This window comes from Mesoplodon bidens, assembly GCF_964165515.1.
Source record: "Mesoplodon bidens genome assembly, contig: HAP1_SCAFFOLD_240, whole genome shotgun sequence".
In the NCBI taxonomy this organism is placed as follows: domain Eukaryota; kingdom Metazoa; phylum Chordata; class Mammalia; order Artiodactyla; family Ziphiidae; genus Mesoplodon; species Mesoplodon bidens.
The window spans coordinates 236,312-261,681 of record NW_027671802.1 but is presented as its reverse complement, the minus strand read 5'-3'; the positions used below and the strand labels follow the sequence as shown (position 1 = coordinate 261,681).

Sequence of the window (25,370 nt, the reverse complement as noted above, 5' to 3'; positions counted from 1 at the left end):
CAAAAGATATAAACTCAGCACAGTCTTCCTGCCCACCCAGTGGAACAGTAAAGCATTAGAAAGAAGAGGGGGTATTGAGTTCTATAAAAAATAACTTCTCTTGGGACTCAACACTGAGAAGAGAGGCCAGGTAGTTTAGAAGAAGGAGGGCTTAAAACTTAGAAGGTCTGAGTTATAAACCTCGGTCTTTCCATTTCACTACTTGCGGGACATTGAATCAAGTCATTCAACGTTTTGAGCCTCAGCTTCTTCCACTATAAAATCTGGGTTCTCATCTTTCCTGCGTATTTCAAAGGCTGTTGTAAGAATCAATTGCCATGACATTATGAAGGCTATTAAGTTCTCTTTATAAATGATGGGTAAGTGATCATTTAATTTGTATGGTATTTTTTCCTAGGAGAATACCACCTGATCCCTATATTTACTCAATGTTTAGCCAGTTCCGACTAAGAGCCAGATAATTTAGACTTGACCTCCAGTGAATCTAGTGAGGCTCTGCCATGAGGGAAGGGTCTGTCTTCACAGTAAGCTTATAAAGGAGAGAAGCTGTGCTCCTTGGGTCCTTAGAAGGGATGTGAATGTGTAGAAAGGGGTTTAGAGTAGGAATTAAAAGATTTCTAGGAGAAGGGAGTAGGGTCTGCAGCTCCTGGATAGGGGAGGGGATGAGAGCTTGAACTGGGGCTCCGTAGGAGGAGCTGGGAGTGGGGTGAACACCCTTGGTTCCCACTCTTTGGCATTGAGGGTGCACACTGAACCCAAGGAACCTCTGTGCTGGCAGTGCCTAGCTTGAACAGTGGGTCAGCTGCAGGGATGACAGTGCAACGTGAGCGCCTCACTTTTGACCTTTGTGTGTGTGTGTGTGTGTGTGTTTCTCGGGTAGGATCCACTGGATCTGCTCCTTGGGATGAGAAAGATAATGGTGTGGATGAAGAAGATGAGGAAGATGAGCTGGACCAGTCACAGCACCACGTTCCCATCCAGGACACCTTCCCCTTCCTGAACATCAATGGTGAGTGGGGTTGGGGGTGGGACAGAGGCATGGAGAGGATGTAAGGGGCTTTGATTTTGCAACCGTTGACACCATATCCACCATTGCACTGGGAGCAGCGACCAGGCCCTGGGGCCAGGCTGCCAGTCTGTTAGCAAGTAGGAGTCATAGGCAAAGGCACTCCGTAGGCATAGTTATCCCAGTGGGGTGGCTTCTAGGCAGAGAGAGCATCTTCTGAATCTTATGTGATAATTCAGAGAAATTAAAAAATGAAACTCATTCTGAATCCCGCATACAAATACACAAGCTGTTACAAATTTTGCTGATTTCCTTCAGGCCAAGTGCAGGGATCGTTTTCGTGAATTGTAGGCAAACTCTTCTGCTATTTCCCTCGGTACAAATTTTCTGTCACTGCCTTAACAGCCTCTGCTAAGGCTGTATTGTGGGAAACTTGTGGCTCTACAGCTCTTAATACTAGGCTCTGATAAAATTTCTCTACTAGAGACTTTTATCTTTTTAAAATTAATTAATTAATTAATTTATTTTTTGTGGTACGCGGGCCGCTCACTGTTGTGGCCTCTCCCATTGCGGAGCACAGGCTCCGGACGCGCAGGCTCGGTGGCCATGGTTCACAGGCCCAGCCGCTCCGCGGCATGTGGGATCTTCCCGGACCGGGGCACGAACCCGTGTCCCTTGCATCGGCAGGCGGACTCTCAACCACTGCGCCACCAGGGAAGCCCTCTCTTTTTTTTAAATTGACTCTTTGAATTCAGTTTCCCAGGAGAGATGCGTTTAGAGGTTGGAGGGTCCCTGTGAGACAGAGCAGGTACTGCACCTCGCATTGCACGCTCTGAGGATGCTCAACCACAAGGTGAACTGCTCTTCCACAGCATCTTCCCTTGAACTTTTCACTGACATGCTCCTAGTCATATGACTTGCATTCAGTTGAGTAGCTTTTCACTACTTTTCTAAGTTCCATTTGGCTCCTAGGGTCAAATGAGATACTTTTGCCACCTAGAAACTTTACTATATCCAGACGATTCCTGTAGGGTTTTGGAGTCCCCTTCCCTAGGTGATGCCCCTTCTTTTGAGAATCAGGAAATGACTCTTATCTGTCTACTTGCCCTCCTTCACTTACCCTGTCATTTATAACCTTGCAACCAAGTGATGAGTAAAGAAAACGATCATAGAGCTCTCTCAGGTTAATATTGCCACAGCTACATTCCCACTTGGTGCAATTTTAAGATTTGGACATTTGGAAATGTGAGATCCTTTCCCAAATCTTTGGCTCACTCATTCTGTTATTCTCACCCCTTAAAAGGATGCAACCCATTTCCAGGATCATGATTTCCCTTTTTTTTTTTTTCATGTTTTTTTAAAGCTAATATTGTGTGTCCTTACGTTATGGGCCACCTTGGATCCTTTATGGAAACATGTGAACATATATTAAAAATAAAAAAGTAAAATGTGGCCCTACAGCCACACCGGGATTTCATTGCCCTGAGAGAGGAGTTGGGGCGCATCAGTGACTTCCACGAAGCCTATACTTTCAAACAGGCTCCGGGCCAGCCTGTTTCCGACTTAAGCAAGGAGAATGTTCCAGTGGTAACCAACAAGGAGAATCTGGCGACGCCGGTCTCGACTCCATTCTTGGAGCCGACCCTGGGGAGCGACGGCTCTGCGGTCACTTTCGGGAAAACCCAAGAGGATCCCAAACCGTTTTGCGTGGGCAGTGCCCCACCGAGTGTGGACGTCACCCCCACCTACACGAAAGACGGAGCTGACGAGGCAGGATCAACCGATGGCAAAGTTCTGAACCCGAAGCCATCTAAGCTGGCAAAGAGAATCGCCAACTCCGCTGGTTACGTGGGTGACCGGTTCAAGTGTGTCGCTACCGGACTGTACGGAGACTCCAGTCAGCTCGGCCGGGAGCAGCGGGCATTGCAGGTGAGCCCCCCCAACCTGAATTTCAGGAGCCTGACCAGTTGTCAGGTTTTTTTAATGTGTGAAGAGGAGGGGACCGGGGGTATGATAGGGCAGGACACCGGGCTGATTTGGTTAATGAAGCTTAGGATAATTGAAATGTTTGAAATGTGTCCAGTAAGGGGACGTAAGTGGATACTTGAAGTTATTCTGTAGATTTTAAGCGAACTCCACTCGAATGCTGATAACGGAAGTTTTAATTATTGCGAAGGATGTCTAGAAGACTGCATGACATTTACCTATCAATCGCTTTGATTTCTCTGCCGTTACTGTACGTTAACAAATATACCTAAAAGCGCTGCTTAGACTGCCTTACGTGATACTTGGTGGAGGTGTGTAGCGGCCGCATGTCTGTGAGATTCGTGCAATTTTTTTTTCCACCCCAAAAACAAACAAACAAACAAAACAAAAACACCAACCTTGCTTAAAGGGATAGAGTATGTATTTAACTTGCTAGTGAATGATAGATGTTGTATAGGAATTTCCTTAAGATATTTTACTTTTAATTAAAACACAAAGACAAATTGTTTTGCAATGTTAAGAAAAATATTGGTTTATGCTTATAAAAATGGATGAAGTTATCTAAATGATCCATTGAGTGCCCATTTTAATTACATAGATGGAAGGATTACAAGAGGACAGTATTTTATGTCTACCCGCTGCTTACTGTGAGGTCAGTTCTTCAAATTTTTATTACTAGAATCTTCCATAAACCTTTTGAGTTAAATTTCATTTCCAAATATACAAAGGGAAGTTTGTGGGCCATGGTCATCTTTATTCACTGTGCATTTGTTTTCTTTTCTGTTGTGTTTTTGTTTCGCTTTCTTTGCGTTGTGTTTTTGTTTTGTTTTATTTACCTTCGAAAGAGAATGTCTGTCTGTATGCCACAGTGTATGTATGGCTTTACATACACACCACATATATCTCTACATACATATGGCTTTACGAAGAAAGAGTGTGTGACTAGTTACACATAGACACTCTTACGTTTTTATCGTTTAATTTTAAAATATCTCAGTTGTATCATAAATTGTGGTTGGTTTTGGGCAAACTTTTCTTTGAAGATACTTTCCTTTAAGGTAAGGGCAGTGAAATAGCTTTGGTGGTAAGGTGTGTCTTTTTTCCATCTCCGTTCTCTTTGTAGCGTGCAGTGATGCGCTTCTCAGAGTTGGAGATGAAAGAGCGAGAAGGTGGCCACCCCACGACCAAAGACTCCGAGGTGCGCAAATTCAGCCCCGCTGACTGGGAAAGGCTGAAAGGAAGTCAGGACAAAAAGCCAAAGTCGGTCGCCCCGGAGGAGGCCATTGCCGACCAGAACGACAGTGAGAGATGTAAGTGAACCCAGGCGGCTCGCGTGTGGTACCACGTCGGTGGGAACGGGGCGGTTCCGCTCCCAGTGCCGAGGGAGGTGAGAGGAAGCAGTACGCTTCCGACGGCCCAGCGTCTGGGTGCTGGCTGTTCGGAGAACGGGCTGCTCTGGCCACCCTTCCCAGCTGTGGATTGCAAGGCTGGTTGTCCTTTGGAGCGTTGCGGCATCCAGGAGTGAAGCACCTATGAAATGCTGTTTCCTGGCACGCGTCTCCTTTTTCCGGAGCAATGCTAGTCCTGTAGTTAGTCATAGTCTGATACAGTAGAGCAGAGGAATGGCAGTGCAGGACCTCCGGCGTAGCAGGTATGTGTTCTGTTGTGTAGCAGGTACGGACACGGGTTTTTGGTAGCAGTTGAATGACACTTGCAGCCAGAGCCAGACCCTCCAGAGTGACAGTCTCCTGTGGGAGGGAGTGGAGAGTACTCGGATTCTCCCTCCAGAGGCAGAGGTTTCGTTCAAGTGCGATGAGGGCTGATGAAGGCCCCAGAGAGTTGAGCATCATTGTGTTCTGTGGAGGCTCGTTTGCAGTCAGGAGGAGCTGACACCACGCTCCCAGGCCGTGGGATCAACGAGGCCGTTCTTCCCACCAGACGGGTGTGTTCTGTTCTGGAGGCCGAACTGGAGAGAAAGCTCGTGTTGGCCTCGAGTCACACTCTGCGGTCCCATCAGCTGCTCCCCCACTGGGGTTGACTTCGGGCTTGGCCCTCGAGACTTCCTGGGCGAATGAGATGCGTTGGCAGCAAGTGGAGGTCTTTCTCCCGCTTTCTTCAGTGTGCGTGCTTGTGGCCTGCAGCCTGCTCCGGACCCCAGAAACCTCACCGGTGATGGTGAGTGAGGGCACCTCGGTGAACGTCGAGGACAGGGTGGGCGTGCAATCCTCCTGAGACGGGACAGTCGGGGGTGGTGGGCACGTTTGGGAGGCCCAGGCCCTTGGACCCGGTCGTAGGGTCGGCGTTCGCCCGCACGCTTAGGTCGTGGGTGCCTGATGCAGTTCGGGAGAATTGTGGTCAGCAGCAGCGTGTGCTTCTCTGTGCTGCTTGGAGCACTGCCCTCCCCCAGCTTATGTTTGGGGTCAGAGAAAGGCCTGTGGCCAGGGTTCTGGGTAAGCCACAGCGGGACCGGTGTGTCCCACGTGGCTCCCGTAGAAGGGGATTTCTGGGGCTAGTCAGTGGCGGCCTTACCCGAGGGATGGGGCTCTTGATGTGCCTGGAGTAGACGATTCCGAGCTCCTCCCCCTCGGGATTGGAATGAAAAACGGAGGGTCCAGGCCACCCTGGAGTGAAGCAGCAAGAAGGCCTGCCTCCTTGCCTGTGCTCACAGCTGACACGCAACCCTTACCCTCCTGAGTGGCCTCATAACTCAGCTCCTGGGGAAGTTTCTCAGAGAGATGTGATAAAAGTGGGCACGGCCAAGTTCACGGGGATGCACTTTTCTGAGGAGGGGATCTGCCTGTTGTGGGTGGACGGTGAGGGAGGCTGGAGGAAGGGAGCGGGCAGGTAACTGGCCTCGAGTCTTTTTGCCCTTTTCTCCAGCAACGTGGCCAAACCCAGGGTGGCCGCTGCCCTTCACGTCTCAGTGGCCTCACCCGCCCTTCTTCCCAGAGACGTTTGTGTGCATCCTTCCCAGTCTTTCCTGCTGAGCGTGGAGACGAGAACTCGGTGTGGCTGATGGGGAGCAGGGCCTGAGCCCCAGATGATTCCGAAAGCCCCCTCCCCCCACCGCCTGCCTCCAATCTCAGACCGACCGACGGGTCTCTTCCTGGAGCACCCGGGACGTGGCCCAGTGAGCCATGAATGGCCACCATGGGAGGTCAGGAGAAGGGTTGGGGAAGGTGAGGGGCTCCGTTTGAAAGGTTGGGGCAACGGAGGTGGGTTCCCCACCCACCCTCTGTCTTGTAGAGACGTGGGGTTTGTAAATAGCTGGTCAAGAAAGGTCACCTGAAGGGGCCACTGTTCTTACTGCGGCCTCCACGTCCAAGGCCCAGCAGGTGTTCATTCCATTCAGCTGGATATGAATGGGCCTTCTTGTTCTTGGGCCATCATGTCTTGAGCTGATATGGGCTCAGGTCCTTCTCATGGGTGTCGGTGTGGCCGAGAGCCGAGCTGTGAGCACATGGGAGCTGGGGCGGGGATTTGGGGCGGGCAGGGGTCCCAGAGAGGGTCCAGGATGCCTTCAAGATGCCTTCCCCCTTCTGAGGCAGCCCCTACTCACGGAGGGCCCAGGAGCTTCTAAGGTGGTGGGTGCTGTTTGCGCGGCCCTGGTTGTCCTGGTGCGGGTGCATCTTGTTGCTAGGGGCTTGTTTAAAAAAGAAATTAACTTGAAAACACAGTGGCTGAGATACTCATTTATTCTTTATGATCACATGGGTGGCTGAGTGAAATTTTTATTTTGGAAGTTCACCAAATGAGTTTGGAGGTTCCTCAGACTTGGAAGTTCATCACTAGGAACCCTCAGTGGCATTTGAAGATGGGGCGGGGCAAGGAGGCACTGGTCCCTTCCTTCTCAAACTTGGAGTAACCATCTCCCTTGCCAGCCACTTGGCTGGGACAGGCCTAGGACCTGCTCAGTGGCAGTGCCTGGCCAGGAGCTGGAGGAAGCCTCAGTTGAGGGGCTTCATGAAACTTCTTTGCTCAGGGAACTTCTCTTCCAGCTGAGCACCTGCATGTTTGAAAACTACTTTGGAACAGATATCCCCTGCACTCCTTGTGTAGCGGGTTTAACTTTGAACAAGGTTAGCCCTGACTGGAGGTGCTATTATAGTTAAGCTACAGAGAAGGGGATTTTAATCCTGGGGAGCCTTGCAGCGACTCAGAACCCTCTCACCTTGTTTAGGCCTCACTGGGCATGGCTCAACAGTGGTGAGGGTGCTTTGCTGCCACAGTGACTTGTAAATGTTGCTGTGGTGACGCTTCTGTGAGGTGATGCTATGGTACAACCATAATGAATTTGGGATATATGTGCTGTGAGTCATAGGACCATGCTGCAGGGACCACGTGCACATCTTGCTTAGACTGGGTGACCAAGGGCACGTGGCTTCCCACTTTTAGAAGGGCCAAAAGTAGCAATGATGGCAAAGCCTGATGGTTAGGATCCCCGTGTATCTATTTATCTCCCCAACTCCTTTGCCCTCAAGGGTCATCCTCCTGTGGGTCGTGGTTAGAACAGTCTTTGAGAAGCTCCAAGTGACACGGAGCCTCTACCCCATAGCTGGTGGCCATGGGCATCTTGGGCAGTCGGGGTGGGTGTCCTTCAGGGTTATTACTGGCCTGGGTAAGGTCACACTAGCGTAAGGTCTTGGGGGGCCTTAGCTGAGGGGAATTGAGGTCTTTGCCCTAAAAGGCTCCGGGGTTGGGGGATGGGTGGATGGACCTAGTTTGGAAAAAGAAACTTTCAAATTGGACATGGGGGTTCTTAAGGTAGCCCTTCCATTCCTCCATGGATCCCCTCCCACGGAGCTTTTAGGGAAGGCTGATTGGACCAGAGAAGTCCAATGGTGTAACCAGCAGGGCTCACCTCTTAAAATTTCCTACGTTTCAGGCCTGAGATTCAGGCTGGTCTGAAAGTCTTGGCATCTTTTGGTTAAAGGGATTTTTCCAGCCTTTCTCTGTGCTGAGCCCGGCCCGTGATTATGAAGCCCACCCTGGAGGGAGGCTAGCAATAACATTCCCACTTTACAAGTGAAGGGGGCCGAGTTGTAAAGTGGCGCCATTCCTGCGCAAGTGTTTAAGAGGGTCACAGAGCAGCCGGAGTGAGAGTTGCAGCACGCCGTCTTCACCGGGCCTGTGGTAGCCTGGGCTGCATCACCTGTAAGCACAGGCCAGGAGTTTGGGGTTTCTCCTGCTGCCATGACAGGAGACCCTCGCGGTTGGGGTGATTCCACCATTCTGGCAAGAGTAGATGGGGATCTCTCCCACCTTGGGATACCCTTGGAGAAAAGCTAAGTGTGTTCCACCATTGAGAACACAGGTCAGGCTAGCCCAGGCCAGGGTGAGGTTCATCCCCACAACTGGCTGCCATTAAATGCTGGGAATGCCCCCCAAGAAAGGGTGATCAGGGGACCAGCCGGCTGGGCAGAAGTGGGAGTGATACTTGAAGTGGTCTAGGGAGAGGAGGAGGAATGCGAGCAGCATGTGAGGGGTGTGTCCATGATTTCATCTAGAAAAACGGGCTGTGGGAGCTTACCTCAGGTGTTAATGAAATACCAAACTCATACACCCACCCCCACCCCCGGCCGGTGATGGACACAGGGTCATCTTCGGGGAACTCTTTAACAGCACAGTGATCATTATGGAATTATTTGTGTGTTAGAAACAATGTGACTAGCAAAGCAGTTGAACTGTTTCTTTGGCTAGAGCAAAAGTGAGGAGTGATGTTAGGCTGGGGTGATTGGAGGAAAAGCCCCAAGTGGATGCTAGATTGAGCAGGGGGGCAGGAGCAACACAGGCGGAGCTGGGGTGTGAGCAGTTCAGCCCTGCCCGCCACCCCCCCACCCCCCACCCCCCATGAAGGGGGTTGGAGTCTTGTCTTTGAAATGTCCTTAGATGCTTGTTGCCTGGGAAGGAAGGCGTGGAGACGTGCCAGGTGGGTGACTGGTGTCACTGAGGGCCTTCTTCCTAGACAGGAAATAGGCGCAGCCCCTCGATGGCAGTGAAATGCTTTTCCCCCCACGGGTGTGGAAAGAGGACAGACGGACTTGTAGCAATCTGGTTGAGTTCTTTGAAATTGCCCTTGACCCTTGTGTGTGCACCAGGAAGCCTTTCCTTTCCCTTTGCCAGGCTCCTCTTGCCTTGGTCTCCCCAGCTTCCCAGCCTCCCACCATTCTTTCCCTACCCTTTTTCTTCACCCTCGCCCCTGCTGACCCAAGTGAACATTGGTGCTATGTCTGTGTAAATGGCAGTTGGGGGCTATTTGGTCTGTTGATGACATCAGCCTTTTTTGTTTACTAGCAGCTGTTTCCATAGTCATTTGTAGCTCCGCTGTGATTGGTTGGATCTTACTGTGAGGTCACTCACCCCCCCTTTAAAAGTAAGCCACCTTGGAGAGTTAAGCAGTTAGGGAGTGATCTCACATGCCTATAGACGGATGGTGTAGATGCCTCACCTTGACCCTTGAAGGATGGATTGTGAGTGGGCTACGCGCCTCATTTTCTGCTTTCTTTGCTGGTTGTGTTCAGCTGTCCTTCCTTTGGGACGTCTTTCTGAGGGTTTTGTGCTTGCGGCGTGTGAGGCCCCTGGTCTCCAAAGGGGGGTGGTCTGTTGGTAGCAGATTGCCTTGGGCGTGGGGGTCCTGCCTGCTCCTGGTGACCTTTGTTCCCTCCTTTCCGGGTTGTCTCCCCTCCCCTAGGGGAGCGTTATGATGGAAGCAAACCTGACCCCTTCGAAGCCCCAGAAGACAGTGATCTTCCTGAGGACATGGACACGAAGCCCCCCAGAGAGTCCCCCGCCGACCAGGCGGCCCCAGACGCGTCACGCAGCCCCACCCTCCGGCTGAACAGAAAGCGCCACGTGTCTGGCAATAGGAACCACACTGAGACCACTGTGCTCCCGGAGGACTCTCTGCTGAAAGCCAAGCGGAGACGGGTCTCCAAAGGTGAGCTCGGTTTGGCTTCGGGCCCGCAGGGCACCCTACGGAAGTCCTGGAGCGGAGCAGTGGAAAGTTCCAGTCCCACCCTGGATCCCTGGGGGGAGCCACTCACACCTCCCCACCCCCCACCCCCATCCCACCCCCCACCCCCTCAAAGCCAGTTTCCGGGGCTGGAGCCCAAAGGTGGCCAAAGGCAAATAGGCCCCCTCCCGAGACTTGGTGACAAGTTCCAGCCAACACAGTGACCACACCCCTCCCCTCCCCCACCCCTGTTAGTGATGTGTAAGACAGTTTGTTCGGCCCACCCCCCCGCCCCGGGGGGCTTCTTCATTAATTTGTAGTTATTTGTCCATTAGCTGACTGGCCTGAGAGGGAAATGACAAACAGTTCCTGTAACCACTTAGAAGAGCCACATTATAGTGAGCTGACCAACCTGAGGTGTGCATTGAATTAACAGGGCTCCATCCCAGAAAGCAGCGCCGCTTGCTGCACCTTAGAGAACGGCGGGAGCAGAGAGCAAACCTGGCCGGCAGGGCAGGAAGGAAGTGACCCAGGCGGTTCAGCCTGCGGTCACCCCCCAGGGCAATAGCATCTCCGAAGAGAAACCTGGCAGGAAAAGGGCAGAGGCCAAAAGCAACAGCAGCTGGTTGGAGGAGTCCCTTAAATGCAGTGACAATGAACAAGGTACGCACGGGGCGGGGGGCGCTCCTGGAGGGTGGATCACCCGCCCTCTGTGGGAAACGGCCCTGGAGGGGACCTGAGCGCCATCCAAGTTGACAAGAGTAGCGTGTGGCGAGCGGGGAGTTTTCTTCCTGAGGTCCTTTCAACCTGCACACTTCCTTATGGAATGGACAGTGAGGTGGGAGCTTGACTTCGTGGGCTGCTCCTCATCACCCAGCCCGCGGCTGGGCAGGAAGGGAAGTCTTGGGTGACCCCGGGCGCTTGTCAGTGCCCTCATTCCAGCCTCAGGCTGTCCGCAGTCGCCCTGTCCCGAGCACCCAGGCCCCCCACGGGTGGGGCCGGGAGCGCACGAAGGGCTGGCTTCTGCCCTGTCTTGCGGCCCTTTGAAGCGACTTGCCATTTGGCGTTTCGTGGGTTAGCCTATTTGCCGGTTGAATGTGGGATGATTAAAATATTAGTGCTTTGAAAACATAATTGGTATATCTTTAAAAACTGAAGCTGCTCCAACGATCAGTGCTAACAATGGGCTTTTCTTTCCTCACCGGCTACAACTGTGTAACGCCCGCTGCTTCTCCCCCTGACAGATGTGCTGTGCATGGACGAAGAAATGGATCGGCAGCCTTCGCCCCTGCCGCAGAAATACACCGACAACAGCGAGAAACCATCCGCGAAGCAACCGTGCAAAACCAAGCCTTTGATCCCTCAGGAGCCCAGGCGGGGCTTGCCGCTGCCAGGGGACTCCTAGGTGGACAATGCGGATGGCAAGGTACCTCTTGCCCCTGGCTCTCCCCCGCCCCCCGGGCCCGTGCAGGCACATCCCGCCTGCCTGCTTCTCTGCTTCTGGGGACAAAGCTTTCCTTTTCCTGAACCCCTCCCCCCAAAACGTCCCTGCCCCTTCCTAGGGGACGTGTCTCCTGGGTGGCGGTGAAGTTTCCAGCGAGTAAAAATGCAACCCCTTCCTCGCGCCCCGCCTCCCCCAGACAGAGAGGAGGAAAAGTACTTTCCTCCACTCAGGTTTGTAACTCAGGGAGGAGGCGAACCAGGCGGGTGGTGGAAGGACAGCCTGAAATGTGTGCGCTGCCTGGTTTCGTGATAGGTGACCGTCCGGAGATTTTGAAAGCGGCCTGAGCCCAGTTCCGACTATGATCTTTCGCCGGCCAAGCAGGACCAGAAGCCCTTGGACTGTTTGCAGCAATTGTTACCAGCTTCCCAGGCCTCGCAGCTGACATGCTCAAGCTCCCCTCCAGAGACCACCCAGTCCCGCCCGATGCCACCGGAAGCGCGGAGACTTATTGTCAATAAGAACGCGGTCGAGACCCTCCTACAGCAGGCCTCCCGGCTTGGATACGAGGTGAGCATCCTTGTGGGTGCCCTGGATCAGGATCCGCTGGCTTCTGCTCCTTGGGTGGGGGACACACTGGCTGTGGATGGGGGGCGTGTCTCAGAGCCCAGCCCCCTCCACGTGGCGGGCTGGGCTGGGTGTTCCAGCAGGGTGTTTGCGTTGGCTCCCGCTCACACTGCAGGCTCTTTGGTGGCTTGTTCAGTCGTGGTGTGAAAAGAAAGGCAGGCCTCTCTGATGTTCCGTTCCCGTTCAGGCAGGTAGGCTGCTTCGGCCAGTCTGGCTCACTTATCTCTGATATAAAATCTGACCTAACCCAGGGCTTGGCGACCAGGGGAATTTTAATGAGCCCTTTTGGAATCTGAATAGCAAGAAAGAGAGTAGGAGAGTAGTTATTAGCTCTACTAACTTGTGCTGTTTGGGGCAGAGTGATGCCCCTGTGGGGTAGCGGGTGGGTAGTGTCTGTGCAGAGTAGGGATGGGAGTGGGGCAGACCTGAGCAGTCTCTTTCTGAGAGGGCACGGGAGCCGAGGGCTGATGGGCGGGGAGCAGGGGTTGAACCTTGCACAAAACTCCCTGTCCACACTGCTGTATCCCAACCCAGCACGGCTGATGACAGTGATGGCCTCTATTGCTAGAGCAACATAGAAAGATAGCTGATATCTGCCTAAGCCCGTGTGATCTGTAGTAACTCCTTTCACCCTGTTAACATCTTCACTTGGTAGTAACGCGTACTAGCCCACTCTCGGATGAGGAAACTGAGCCTCAGAGGGGTTAGCTGATACCCGTACAGGTAGCAATCCAGCAGTGCTCCACAGCCCACCACGCTCCTCAGCAAGACTGGCTCACACTGGAATTGCCCTTTTGACAGTTCAAAACCTCTGTAAGACAGATGACTCTCTCTGCCCTGTGCAGTTCCCCCACCATACTTGTCAGTAGCAATTGTGATGTAATAGCCCACAGGGCAAAGGCATTTTTCTGTGCTGGCATCAGCCCTCTGGGAGTTGAATGGTGACAGTAAAACGCGGTTCAGCAGGCTAGCGTGGAGGTGTGGCTGAGCACTGGGGTGGCAGGACCCAGGCTGGCCCGGAGCCCTGGCGCCCACACCCTCAGCCAGCTCTGTGCCCCTGTCCCCCGTCTCCCGTCGTGTCCCCCCACCCCGGTCCATAGTGCCGTGAGCCCTTGGAAGTGTGCCTGCCTTGGCCCTAAGGCATGACTGTGGGTGGGAAGTTGGAAGCACTAGGGCTATGCTTAGTTTGGGGGTGTTTTTTGTTGTTGTTGTGGGTTGAATGTGCTGTTGTTTATATCTACACGTCTCTTGGAGACCTCTCCATTAGCTAGAGAGCACTTTGTGGTAGTTAGCGCAGTTACTTGCAGGTGAAGTCCAAGGAGCACCCAGTTGGTTTCCCAAGAGCTGAGAGCGGGCGCCTAGGAGGACAGAGCAGATGTTGCACATAGTGTTGAGCTAGAGACCCCCGTGGTTGAGAAAATAGTCTCCTTGCTTCCAGCAAACGCTGGAGTTGGGGGGGAGACTCCTAACCCCAACTTTTGGGTTAGGGTTGAGAAAGTAGACTCCCGCTTCCAGCAAATGCTGGAGATGGGGGGGCGGGGTGCTGCTGCACCCGCCGTGGAGGGCGGGGCTCCGAGCCCCACCTGTGAACTTGGCATCATTTCCAGCAGTCTCCCTTTGGGACCAGAGACGTCAAAAGACCCTCGTTGGTCCTCTAAGACAGTTTCCATTTTGGTTTGGTGGCTCTGAGGCCTGGACCAAGGGGCACTTGATCCATCCTTTTTTAGGCTACCTGGCCTTTGATTGCACAGGAAGCCTTGGGAATGTTTAGGGTCAGATTTGTTTTTTTCTTCAAATGTAAATTTCAATATGTAGATTCCACAGATCACCAGTGTTGATGCTGAACATTGTGACAAGTAGACGAACGCTTTCAACTTTGAATCCAACTTTCTGGGATTTCTCTGGGCAGAATTTTAAATGTTGGGATGATGGCCCAGTTGGGAGATGTGGCAGCTTCAACCTTTTCACATTGAAGGACAGTTTGCTTAAGCAGATAAGGGTGTGGTTTGGGAGGGTTTTCCTGAAGTTTTGTCTTCAGCATTCTTGGTTATTTTCTTCTGCTTAGCCAAAGATACCATGTGCAGTATAAAGGCTGTCTGAGCTTTATGTCATGATAATCTGGTTCTGGAAGTTTAGAAACACACTCTGGCTTCAGATCCGCGTTAAATAGATCACTTGTGTGGCCAAAGACCTCAAACCTTTCCCTCCTGGGAAAAAGGCTTCTATTTCTTAGGCTGAAACGCCAGTGTGCAACCACATGCTTGTGCCTTTAGCGGTGATAGTTAAATTTTCTATGAATTGAATAAGTCATGTTTTTAAAAAAGTTAATGAGGCATTTAATTAACTAACAACGTCGGGCTTATGGCCTTTATGGTTACATTTTGCGGGTAATGGCATTCGGTTTATAGCCGCTGAACAGAGAGCTGTCCGACAAAAGCAGTTTGACTTTGCTCGGGAATGGCTGGGCTGCCCTTCAGACACTCCCGTTTATTTCTAGCGGAGAAAATAAACCAAGGAATGTGTTGCATCGACAGACTCGCCCCGCCTCTTCACCTTTCAGTTAGAGAAAGTGCTGGTGGCGACGGTTGCCATCCATTTAGAGGCCATCACCCTCCTAGCTAGGAGAGTGTAGTTAGCCCACTTGACCCCCAACAGAGAAGGCCTGTGGGATGCTCGTCACAGCTGGATTGCATCCCTCTAACTGGGGCCCTCTTGGGCCTTTTGAATCTTCCCAGCTGACCAGGTACCAAAGATGTGAGTTATAGGTCTAGTACTTCATGTTGAACTTGGGGTTTAATATCTCTGGGCCTCAGTTTCCAAGTGTTGAATGAGGATAGTACTACCTTCCTTTCCTGCTCTCTCCTGGGTTCCTGTGGGTGACAGAAGATGTCCTCATCTGGGGAAATGAGAAGCACTGTGTAAATAGTGGTATCAACGTGGTTGAGTTAGGACAGCCCGTGGCAAAAAGTCTGACCTGGCCGTGGGGCTACTGCTGCCTTTGCTGCCATCTTCCAGGAGAAGAGAGTTGACTTACCCATCAGCTTGGACGGCCTTTCAGTTCTAGGTACCCTTGAATCTGCCCTAGTAGTGATGAAGGTTTCCAGGTGAAGGCCATGATTGTCACAGCAAATAAACCCTGGGTTGAGTAAATTGATGTGTGCACAGCAGTTGGTGGCGTTCAGACCTGATCCCAGAGCCACGTGACAGGGCCTCTCCCTGGCTGGGGCACACAACTCATTAGCTTGCAGCCGTCCACTCAAGTCTGGCTAGTGAGGGCCTGCTAAAAGAGCAGCAGCTTCATGCGGTATCCTGGATACCAGGGCTCGGGGCAGGTGGCCTGGGAGCCCAGAGGATTGTGGGCTTTCTGGCAGGTTGGGATGTAAACGGAGAAACGCATTCGTGGGCGTGCCTTTTCTCTTCCTCCTCTTGTTTTGGAAGGGAGCTGCTGCAGTGACCTGAAGTAACAGGGCACCAATGGCCAGGTTTACCAGCATGCCCCATTGGGTTCACGTGGTAAGGAAATGGAACATTCTAGTTCGCTCCCAAGTGAGTGGTCACCTTTGATTGGCGTATCCTCCAAAGGGCATAAAAGGTTTTACAGAACCCATCTCGCACTTATGGGCGGCTAGAATGACCCCCGTTTTAGGTTTAACAGATGAGTTACCTGAGAGATGTCACAAGGAGGCCTGTTCTGACCCCATCCCATCCCCCCTTACCCTGCAGACCATGTGTTGGGCCACATGCATGTTCTGCCTACTCCCAGCTCTCAGAACCTGACGGCTCTCTGCTGGGCACGACTTACCCAGTATAAACAGTGTAACGTGTTTTCTGGTGGCATATGCTTTCGATGTGTCTGAAAACTTTCTTAAGGTAATAAAACATTGAATAAGTTCCTGCTCTGCTTACTGGGAGTGGTTCATATTAATATTTTAACAAGACAAAAAATAAGGTTAGTAACAGTGATGCTAATGCACAGTGTTGACACAGAACATCTCCGGGGTGGGGGGTGGGGCGGTGAACGTTTTATTTGATTCTTGAAATGTGGAGGTTGCAGCCTGTGGTGTATCAGGTTCCTGTCATTAACTTGAGTAAATATGAAAATTTTAGACTGATTCTGCCCCGAGAGGGTGGAGTGAGGCAAAATAGAGGGTGGGGTTATTGGAGGCATTTTGTGTCATTCCTCGAGGATGGAGGGAGAGAGCTTCTCTTTAACTCTTCTTAACATACAGACAAGAGCATCTGAGGCCCAGGTTCTGATTGGGGATCTTAACAGGGGGCGCGAGGATGTAGCTGACCTGGGTGTCCCTGCTTCTCTAAGCTGGGGAATGTTCTCTGGCTGATTTAAGCTCTCTTTTTTTTTGGGGGGGTTTTTTTGTTTGTTTGTTTGTTTGTTTTTGTTTTGTTTTGTTTTTTTGCCTTTTTTTTTTTTGCACCCTTTAGGTGCAAGGTTAGGTTGTTTATTCGAGATGTTTCCTGTTTCTTAAGGTGGGATTGTATTGCTATAAACTTCCCTCTTAGAACTGCTTTTGCTGCATCCCATAGGTTTTGGGTCGTCGTGTCTCCATTGTCATTTGTTTCTAGGTATTTTTTAATTTCCTCTTTGATTTCTTCGGTTATCACTTCGTTATTAAGTAGTGTATTGTTTAGCCTCCATGTGTTTGTATTTTTTACAGCTCTTTTCCTGTAATTGATATCTAGTCTCATAGCATTGTGGTCAGAAAAGATACTTGATACAATTTCAATTTTCTTAAATTTACCAAGGCTTGATTTGTGACCGAAGATATGATCTATCCTGGAGAATGTTCCATGAGCACTTGAGAAAAATGTGTATTCTGTTGTTTTCGGATGGAATGTCCTATAAATATCAATTAAGTCCATCTTGTTTAATGTATCATTTAAAGCTTGTGTTTCCTTATTTATTTTCATTTTGGATGATCTGTCCATTTGTGAAAGTGGGGTGTTAAAGTCCCCTACTATGATTGTGTTACTGTCGATTTCTCTTTTTATGGCTGTTAGTATTTGCCTTATGTATTGAGGTGCTCCTATGTTGGGTGCATAAATATTTACAATTGTTATATCTTCTTCTTGGATCGATCCCTTGATCATTATGTAGTGTCCTTCTTTGTCTCTTCTAGTAGTCTTTATTTTAAAGTCTATTTTGTCTGATATGAGACTTGCTACTCCAGCTTTCTTTTGGTTTCCATTTGCATGGAATATCTGTTTCCATCCCCTTACTTTCAGTCTGTATGTGTCTCTAGGTCTGAAGTGGGTCTCTTGTAGACAGCATATATATGGGTCTTGTTTTTGTATCCATTCAGCCAATCTGTGTCTTTTGGTGGGAGCATTTAGTCCATTTACATTTAAGGTAATTATCGATATGTATGTTCATATTCCCATTTCCTTAATTGTTTTGGGTTCGTTATTGTAGGTCTTTTCCTTCTGTTGTGTTTCTTGCCTAGAGAAGTTCCTTTAGCATTTGTTGTAAAGCTGGTTTGGTGGTGGTGAACTCTCTCAGCTTTTGCTTGTCTGTAAACGTTTTAATTTCTCCATCAAATCTGAATGAGATCCTTGCTGGGTAGAGTAATCTTGGTTGCAGGTTTTTCTCCTTCATCACTTTAATTATGTCCTGCCACTCCCTTCTGGCTTGTAGGGTTTCTGCTGAGAGATCAGCTGTTATCCTGACGGGGATTCCCTTGTGTGTTATTTGTTGTTTTTGCCTTGCTGCTTTTAATATGATTTCTTTGTGTTTAATTTTTGACAGTTTGATTAATATGTGTCTTGGCGTATTTCTCCTTGGATTTATTCTGTATGGGACTCTCTGTGCCTCCTGGACTTGATTAACTATTTCCTTTCCCATATTAGGGAAGTTTTCAACTATAATCTCTTCAAATATTTTCTCAGTCCCTTTCTTTTTCTCTTCTTCTTCTGGAACCCCTATAATTCGAATGTTGGTGCGTTTAATGTTGTCCCAGAGGTCTCTGAGACTGTCCTCTGTTCTTTTCATTCTTTTTTCTTTATTTTGCTCTGCAGCAGTTATTTCCACTATTTTATCTTCCACCTCACTTATCCGTTCTTCTGCCTCAGTTATTCTGCTATTGATCCCATCTAGAGTATTTTTTATTTCATGTATTGTGTTTTTAATCGATGCTTGATTCATCTTTAGTTCTTCTAGGTCCTTGTTAACTGTTTCTTGCATTTTGTCTATTCTATTTCCAAGATTTTGGATCTGGGAAATAGAATCTTGGATCATCTTTACCATCATTATTCTGAATTCTTTTTCAGGTAGACTGCCTATTACCTCTTCATTTGTTAGGTCTGGTGGGTTTTTATCTTGCTCCTTCTCCTGCTGTGTGTTTTTCTGTCTTCTCATTTTGCTTATGTTACTGTGTTTGGGGTCTCCTTTTTGCAGGCTGCAGGTTCGTAGTTGCCGTTGTTTTTGGTGTCTGTCCCCAGTGGCTAAGGTTGGTTTAGTGGGTTGTGTAGGCTTCCTGGTGGAGGGGACTAGTGCCTGTGTTCTGGTGGATGAGGCTGGATCTTGTCTTTCTGGTGGGCAGGTCCACGTCTGGTGGTGTGTTTTGGGGTGTCTGCGGACTTTTTATGATTTTAGGCCACCTCTCTGCTAATGGGTGGCGTTGTGTTCCTGTCTTGCTAGCTGTTTGGCATAGGGTGTCCAGCACTGTAGCTTGCTGGTCGTTGAGTGAAGCTGGGTGCTGGTGTTGAGATGGAGATCTCTGGAAGATTTTCGCCGTTTGATATTATGTGGAGCTGGGGGGTCTCTTGTGGACCAGTGTCCTGAAGTTGGCTCTCCCACCTCAGAGGCACAGCACTGACTCCTGGCTCCTCAATTTGCGATGATGTGTTGTCTATTCATGTATTCCACAGATGCAGGGTACATCAAGTTGATTGTGGAGCTTTAATCCGCTGCTTCTGAGGCTGCTGGGAGAGGTTTCCCTTTCTCTTCTTTGTTCTCACAGCTCCTGGGTCTCAGCTTTGGATTTGGCCCCGCCTCTGCGTGTAGGTCGCCGGAGGGCGTCTGTTCTTCGCTTAGACAGGACAGGGTTAAAGGAGCAGCCTCTTTGGGGACTCTGGCTCACTCAGGCCGGGCGGGAGAGAGGGGCACAGAGTGCGGGGCGAGCCTGCAGCGGCAGAGTTCGGCGTGACGTTGCACCAGCCCGAGGCGCGCCGTGCGTTCTCCTAGGGAAGCCGTCTCTGGATCCCGGGACCCCGGCAGTGGCGGGCTGCACAGGCTCCCGGAAGGGCGGCGTGGACAGTGTCCTGCGCTCGCACACAGGCTTCTTGGTGGCGGCAGCAGCAGCCCCAGCGTCCCACGCCCGTCACTGGGCTCCGCGCTTTCAGTCGTGACTCGCGCCCGTCTGTGGAGCCCCTTTAAGCAGCGCTCTTAATCCCCTCTCCTCGCGCACCAGGAAACCAAGAGGGAAGAAAAAGTCTCTTGCCTCTTCGGCAGCTCCAGAGTTTTCCCGGACTCCCTGCCGGCTAGCTGTGGCACATTAGCCCCCTTCAGGCTGAGTTCTCGCCGCCAGCCCCAGTCCTCTCTCTGCGCTCTGACCGAAGCCCGAGCCTCAGCTTCCAGCGCCGCCTGCCCTGGCGGGCGAGCAGACAAGCCTCTCGGGCTGGTGAGTGCCGCTCGGCACCGATCCTCTGTGCGGGAATCTCTCCGCTTTGCCCTACCCAGGTATGTGGGGAGTTTCTTGCCTTTTGGGAGGTCTGGGGTCTTCTGCCAGCATTCAGTAGGTGTTCTGTAGGAGTTGTTCCACGTGTAGCTGTATTTCTGGTGTATCCGTGGGGAGGAAGGTGATCTCCGCGTCTTACTCTTCCGCCATCTTCCTCCGGGTCCAAAAGATAGGTTTTTTAAACGTGGTATTGAGATAAGTGGATAGCATTACATCTCCAGCATCTAGTCTAGTAGGTGTTCAATAATTCTGTGATGAATGACTGAAGAAACATATGGTAAGTCCAGAGCCCAGACTTCTGGTTCCACTGGTGCTGCCTTGTGTGACCTTGGACAGAGAATTACATTTCCACTGAGTCTCAGATACCACGTAGGAAGAGGGTCTCCAACAAGATGGTCACTAAGTGTTCATCCACTTTAGACTTCTAATCCCTCAGGCAGGGAGGGCCCGTGCCTTCCTCCTGGGTACTTGGGCGGTGCCGCCAGTTGTTTTGTTTTTAATCTCAGAGGTTTTCAGGTAGTGCCAACAAATGCTAGGGCTAAGAGAGGCTCATGGCAAGCATTAAAAGCCACTTTATTTTTTAAGGAGGCTTACTATGGTTATTTGTAGTCGTTCAGATCAGGTCCCCTATTCAGTCTGGTGGCCTTTCCATGCAGTCAGTTGGGCTTCCAGCAGCCAGCTGGCTGGTTGGGGTCTTAGGGAGATGCAGCTGCAAACACTATCTGCATTGTCTCTGGAAAGGGTCTGAAGTGATGCCCACCCACCAGGTTCCAGAGCTAGGAGAAGGTTGGGCCAAATTTTGTGAGGGTATGGTTTCTGCTGCACAGAAAAGAGATTCCTTTAATAAAAAGGAGGGAGGCTATTTTCCACTTAACCTTCATTCGTTCATTCAACAAACATGCCCACTATGCACCACTCGTTGCCAGGTGCCATGCTAGGCACAAGGAGGGAGATAGTGAGCAAAAGCCGCATGGTGCCCATTTTTCTGGAGCTTGTCTTCTCAACATCAGCGGTACTGATTTTTTGAGCCAGGTAACTCTTTGTTTGGGAGACTGCCCTATGCATCGTGGGGTGTTTAGCAGCATCCTTGTCCTCCACCCACTAGACGCCAGCAGCAATTATGACAACCACAAATGTGTCCAGGCATTGCTAAATGTCCTGGAGGGGGTAGGGTGGCCAGAGTCACCCCCGGTTGAGAACCACTGGCCTAAAGGGAAGACAGACGAGACGGTGGCCAAAGAACGGCACAAGTGATGCATCATTTCAAAGGCAGTCGTGCGCTGAAGGGGTAGGAGCACAGTCATAAAGAAAGCAGTTCACAGAGTCAGACTGGATTTAAAACCAACTCTCTTGGCATGGACATATATACACACACATGCTACCAAAGGTAAAATAGATAGCTAGTGGGAAGCAGCTGCATCGCACAGGGAGAGCAGGTCGTTGCTGTGTGTCTACCTAGAGGGGTGAGATAGGGAGGGTGGGAGGGAGACGCAAGAGGCAGGGGATATGGGGATATATGGATACGTATAGCTGATTCACTTTTTTTTTTTTTTTTTTTGCAGTATGCGGGCCTCTCACTGTTGTGGCCTCTCCCGCTGCAGAGCACAGGCTCTGGACGCGCAGGCTCAGCAGCCATGGCTCACGGGCCCAGCCGCTCCGCAGCATGTGGGATCCTCCCGGACCGGGGCACGAACCCGTGTCCCCTGCATCGGCAGGCGGACTCTCAACCACTGCGCCACCAGGGAAGCCCTGATTCACTTTTTGATACAGCAGAAACTAACACACCATTGTAAAGCAATTATACTCCAATAAAGATGTTAAAAAAATTAACTCTCTCAAATTATTCTTTAGTAACTTTCCAGTTCTTCCATTATTGTTCGGGTTATTCTTCTGGATGTAGAAAATCATAATGGAATGCCAAGAGACTTTTTTCTTTTTTTTTATTTCAGCCTCAAAATGGCCTTTCCAGCCCAGGGTCCATCATGGCCACTGAGAAGTTATGGAAAACAGATGTGGCTGAGGCTTTAGATCTTAATGAAAAGCTGGTAGGTATACCCAGCATCAGTCCCCTCCTGTCCAAACCTGCGTGCCCTGCAGATAGTTTACACATCAACCTCACATACATGTTTAGTTGTTACAGTAGCTCCACGAGACCCATCTCCTATCCCAGCATGGGCTGGAAATTGCAGAGCCCAATTCCTTGGAAGACTGGGTAGTAAGAATGAATGTTTATATCTGTTGTCATTCCCCGCCCCCCACCAGTTCTCAAAATGGCATAGTGTAAATGGATGCGGGGGAAAATGAAAGTCATACTAAAAGCCCCAAATGCACTCATTTGCAAAGCATGTGTTTCTTCTCTGCAACTGCAGAAAATGAATGAAACAGAATTAGATGTTTGCCTCCTCAAAGTGGCCACCAGCGGTCTTGGGCCAGGCCTCTTACCTGTGAAACGCTTTCTCGTAGTACTTGGATATGAGCAAAACCCTCGAGACTATGATGAACATCAAAGGTATGTCAGGTCACGTGTCCATGAAACACCTCTCCCCAAAAGAGAGGGAGAGAGTCCACCAGCTTCGACAAAGAGACCTCTACCTGGTGTTTGATAAGATCACCCTACTCAAGAACCAGCTGCAGAGAAAAGAAGAGCTTTTGAGACGATACGAGAAGGACATTGAACAGCTCAAGTATGGCCCGTGTCCCTGGCAAAAGGCCCAGGCCTCCATTCTCCAGGCTAAACCTCGGGGCAGCTGCAGACCCGTAGGGACCAGGACAAGAGGACAGAGGCCTGGGTGTGGAGGGGGGAGGCGGGATGGTGACTCAGGGCCTGATGGACCCAAGTCTCTGGGCAAGAAAGCAGCAGTTAAAGTACCCTACTGTTAAGGAATAAGGTGCACCTTTTATAAATGTGTCTGGTGTTTCACCATGTGTGTGCTTTTCATAATTACATCCTATTTTCAGTGGTATCCGTTCCCCCACCCTCTCTGGGAAATTGGGAGGGGCTGGTAGCATAACCGTTGCCCCCTTCATGCTGCACGTCCACAGCCAATGGGCTATTTATTCTGCCCTCTAGTCCCCACATCTTCAGCCTTCCCCCCACTTGTAAGGAAACCGCGAAGCCAGGCATATATGGAAGTGTTCTGAGGATCTCCCAGGTCGGGAGCATTGGTGGTGAGTGAGAAAGCTGAGGAGAAAAGAGACTTTGTCTCTCCCGTGTGCTCAGGCAGAGCAAAGTGTCGGTTCAGATGTACCAGTCACAGGTGGCAAAGCTGAAGGACGACATCTCCAAAGAGGCCGAAGAAAAGGCGCTGCTGAAGGAGGCCCTGGCGCACATGGAAGAGCGGCTGCACCAGGAGAAGAGGGTCACCAGGGCGATCAGGCAGCAGAAGGTGAGAGGTCCCTGCTCGGAGCAGAGCCTCTGAGGCTGCCCCTCAGCTCCCTTTAGAAACAGCCAACTGAGGTCCCAGTGGGATCCAGGCAGCACAGAATGCCTTCGCTCATTGCAAAGGAAGGTGGCAGAATAGCTTTAGCGTTAGGCAGACATAGGTTTAGACTCTTGTTCTGCCACTTACTGTGTGACTTCAGGCAGCTTTTTTTTTTTTTAACATCTTTATTGGAGTATAATTGCTTTACAGTGTGGTGTTCGTTTCTGCTGTATAACAAAGTGAATCAGCTATATGCATACGTATATCCTCACATCCCTCCCTCTTGTGTCTCCCTCCCACCCTCCTTATCCCACCCATCTAGGTGGTCACAAGGCACTGAGCTGATCTCCCTGTGCTATGCAGCTGCTTCCCACTAGCTATCTGTTTTACATTTGGTAGTGTATATATGTCCATGCCACTCTCTCACTTCGTCCCAGCTTACCCTTCCCCCTCCCCATGTCCTCAAGTCCATTCTCTACATCTGTGTCTTTATTCCTGGCATGCCCCTAGGTTCATCAGAACATTTTTTTTTTTAGATTCCATATATATGTGTCAGCTTAACCTCTCTGAGACTCATAGTCTAGCTTGCCTCTATGTTTTTTTTTTTTTTTTTTTTTTAATTAATTTATTTATTTATTTTGGGCTGTGTTGGGTCTTCATTTCTGTGCAAGGGCTTTCTCTAGTTGTGGCAAGCGGGGGCCACTCTTCATCGCAGTGTGTGGGCCTCTCACTATCGCGGCCTCTCTTGTTGCAGAGCACAGGCTCCAGATGCGCAGGCTCAGTAGCTGTGGCTCATGGGCTTAGTTGCTCCACGGCATGTGGGATCCTCCCAGACCAGGGCTCGAACCCGTGTCCCCTGCATTAGCAGGCAGATTCTCAACCACTGCGCCACCAGGGAAGCCCCGCCTCTATGTTTTTAAACTTTCTTTTTTTTTTAAGTTAATTTTTATTTTATATTGGAGTATAGTTGATTTACAGTGTTGTGTTAGTTTCAGGTGTACAGCAAAGTGATTCAGTTATACATACACATATATCTATTCTTTTTCAGATTCTTTTCCCATATAAGTTATTACAGAATATTGAGTAGAGTTCCCTGTGCTATATAGTAGGTCCTTGTTGATTACATATTTTATATATAATAGTGTGTATATGTTAATCCCAAACTCCTAATTTATCCCTCCCCACCACATTTCCACTTTGGTAACCATAACTTTCTTTTCAAAGCCTGTGAGTCTGTTTCTGTTTTATAAATAAGCACATTTGTATCATGTTTTTTAGATTGCACATATAAGTGATATCATATGATACTTGTCTTTGTCTGACTTACTTCACATAGTATGATAGTCTCTGGGTCCATCCATGTTGCTGCAAATGGCATTACTTCATTCTTTTTTACGGCTGAGTAGTATTCCACTGTATATTTGTACCACATCTTCTTTATCCACTCCTCCATCAACATTTAGGCTGCTTCCATGTCCTGGCTGTTGTGAACAGTGCTTTCTGAGACTCATAGTCTAGCTCGTCTGTATTTTTTTAACTTTTGATAATTCGTGTATTTTATCTTGTTCTTTCTATCCAGATAACTCTTTTTTCTACCAGTTGTATTGAGACATAATTGACACACAGCACTGTACTGAGCTTAAGGGTGTCCAGCATCATGATCTGACTTCCCTGCCTCCTGCAATGATGACCACAATCAGTTGAGTGAACAGCCCGAGTGTTTTTAAAGGCAGCGATTCTGATTTTCATTGCTCTGCCAGGTGCCAGGGATACACCGAGGAAAAAGCTCTCTGAGAATAAAGATTTGGGTTTGCTCTTCTGAGTAGCCAGAATAGTACTCCAGTCTTTCTGACTTGGGGATGTGTATTTGTACACGCATCCTTGCATGTATGTGTGTACATGTGAGTATGTGCTGTGGGTTGGCATGTGTGTGTATTTGTATGTGTGTGTTTGTTGCCTGCATGAGCTCTAAGGAGGCCAAGGTCATAGAAGGGTGCCCTTCTCCTCAACCAGGAGGTGATGGTCAGATAGTTCCTTGCAGAAGCCTGCCCTCCATCCTGCGAACCTTCCAGGCAATAAGTTTCCAGACAGCAGGCTTTCTGGCTTAGAGCCCCAGAAATGAAAAGTGGCTGTCCTGCTCTGAGGGAGCCTGGGTGCGGTGTTTCCAGTGCTCACTGCTGTGAATTAAACATCACAGGCCTTAGTCTCTGTGTGACATGGGGCTGCCTCAGGCAGAGGACAGTTT

General features: G+C 50.0%; 2 protein-coding genes, 1 long non-coding RNA gene and 1 pseudogene across 5 annotated transcripts in view; all 4 read left to right on the top strand.

The window, feature by feature from the left end:
- The window catches only part of LOC308611035 (centrosomal protein of 78 kDa-like), a 226,863-nt pseudogene that overhangs the window by 27,806 nt on the left and 173,687 nt on the right, over positions 1-25,370 (top strand). The gene's annotated exons all lie outside the window — the stretch shown is intronic.
- Positions 673-3,913, top strand: LOC308611031. The gene is made up of 3 exons (XR_014014758.1): positions 673-1,009; positions 2,370-2,935; positions 3,591-3,913. It is a non-coding gene; the product is annotated as an uncharacterized lncRNA (long non-coding RNA).
- Positions 4,125-20,131, top strand: LOC308611033 (BCL-6 corepressor-like; the record flags this gene model as incomplete). Its single annotated transcript, XM_081259979.1, has 3 exons — positions 4,125-4,302; positions 9,684-9,851; positions 20,040-20,131. 3 exons carry the CDS (start codon positions 4,125-4,127, stop codon positions 20,129-20,131), a joined length of 438 nt encoding a protein of 145 aa, XP_081116105.1.
- On the top strand, positions 19,491-22,603 carry LOC308611028 (forkhead-associated domain-containing protein 1-like). Of its 2 annotated transcripts, XM_081259978.1 has the most exons (3): positions 19,491-19,705; positions 21,266-21,748; positions 22,167-22,603. In XM_081259978.1, exons 2-3 carry the CDS (start codon positions 21,686-21,688, stop codon positions 22,581-22,583), a joined length of 480 nt encoding a protein of 159 aa, XP_081116104.1. In that variant the 5' UTR covers positions 19,491-19,705; positions 21,266-21,685; the 3' UTR covers positions 22,584-22,603. The 2 variants fall into 2 exon arrangements, with proteins under 2 accessions (XP_081116104.1, XP_081116103.1); XM_081259977.1 differs by lacking the exon at positions 19,491-19,705 and having other exon boundaries at positions 20,684-21,748.

Coding starts and splice junctions, on each gene's coding strand:
- LOC308611028 (XM_081259978.1), top strand. CDS start 21,686: ATGGCCACTGAGAAGTTATGGAAAACAGATGTGGCTGAGGCTTTAGAT. Junction 21,749..22,166: donor TAGATCTTAATGAAAAGCTG/GTAGGTATACCC, acceptor GCTTTCTCGTAG/TACTTGGATATGAGCAAAAC.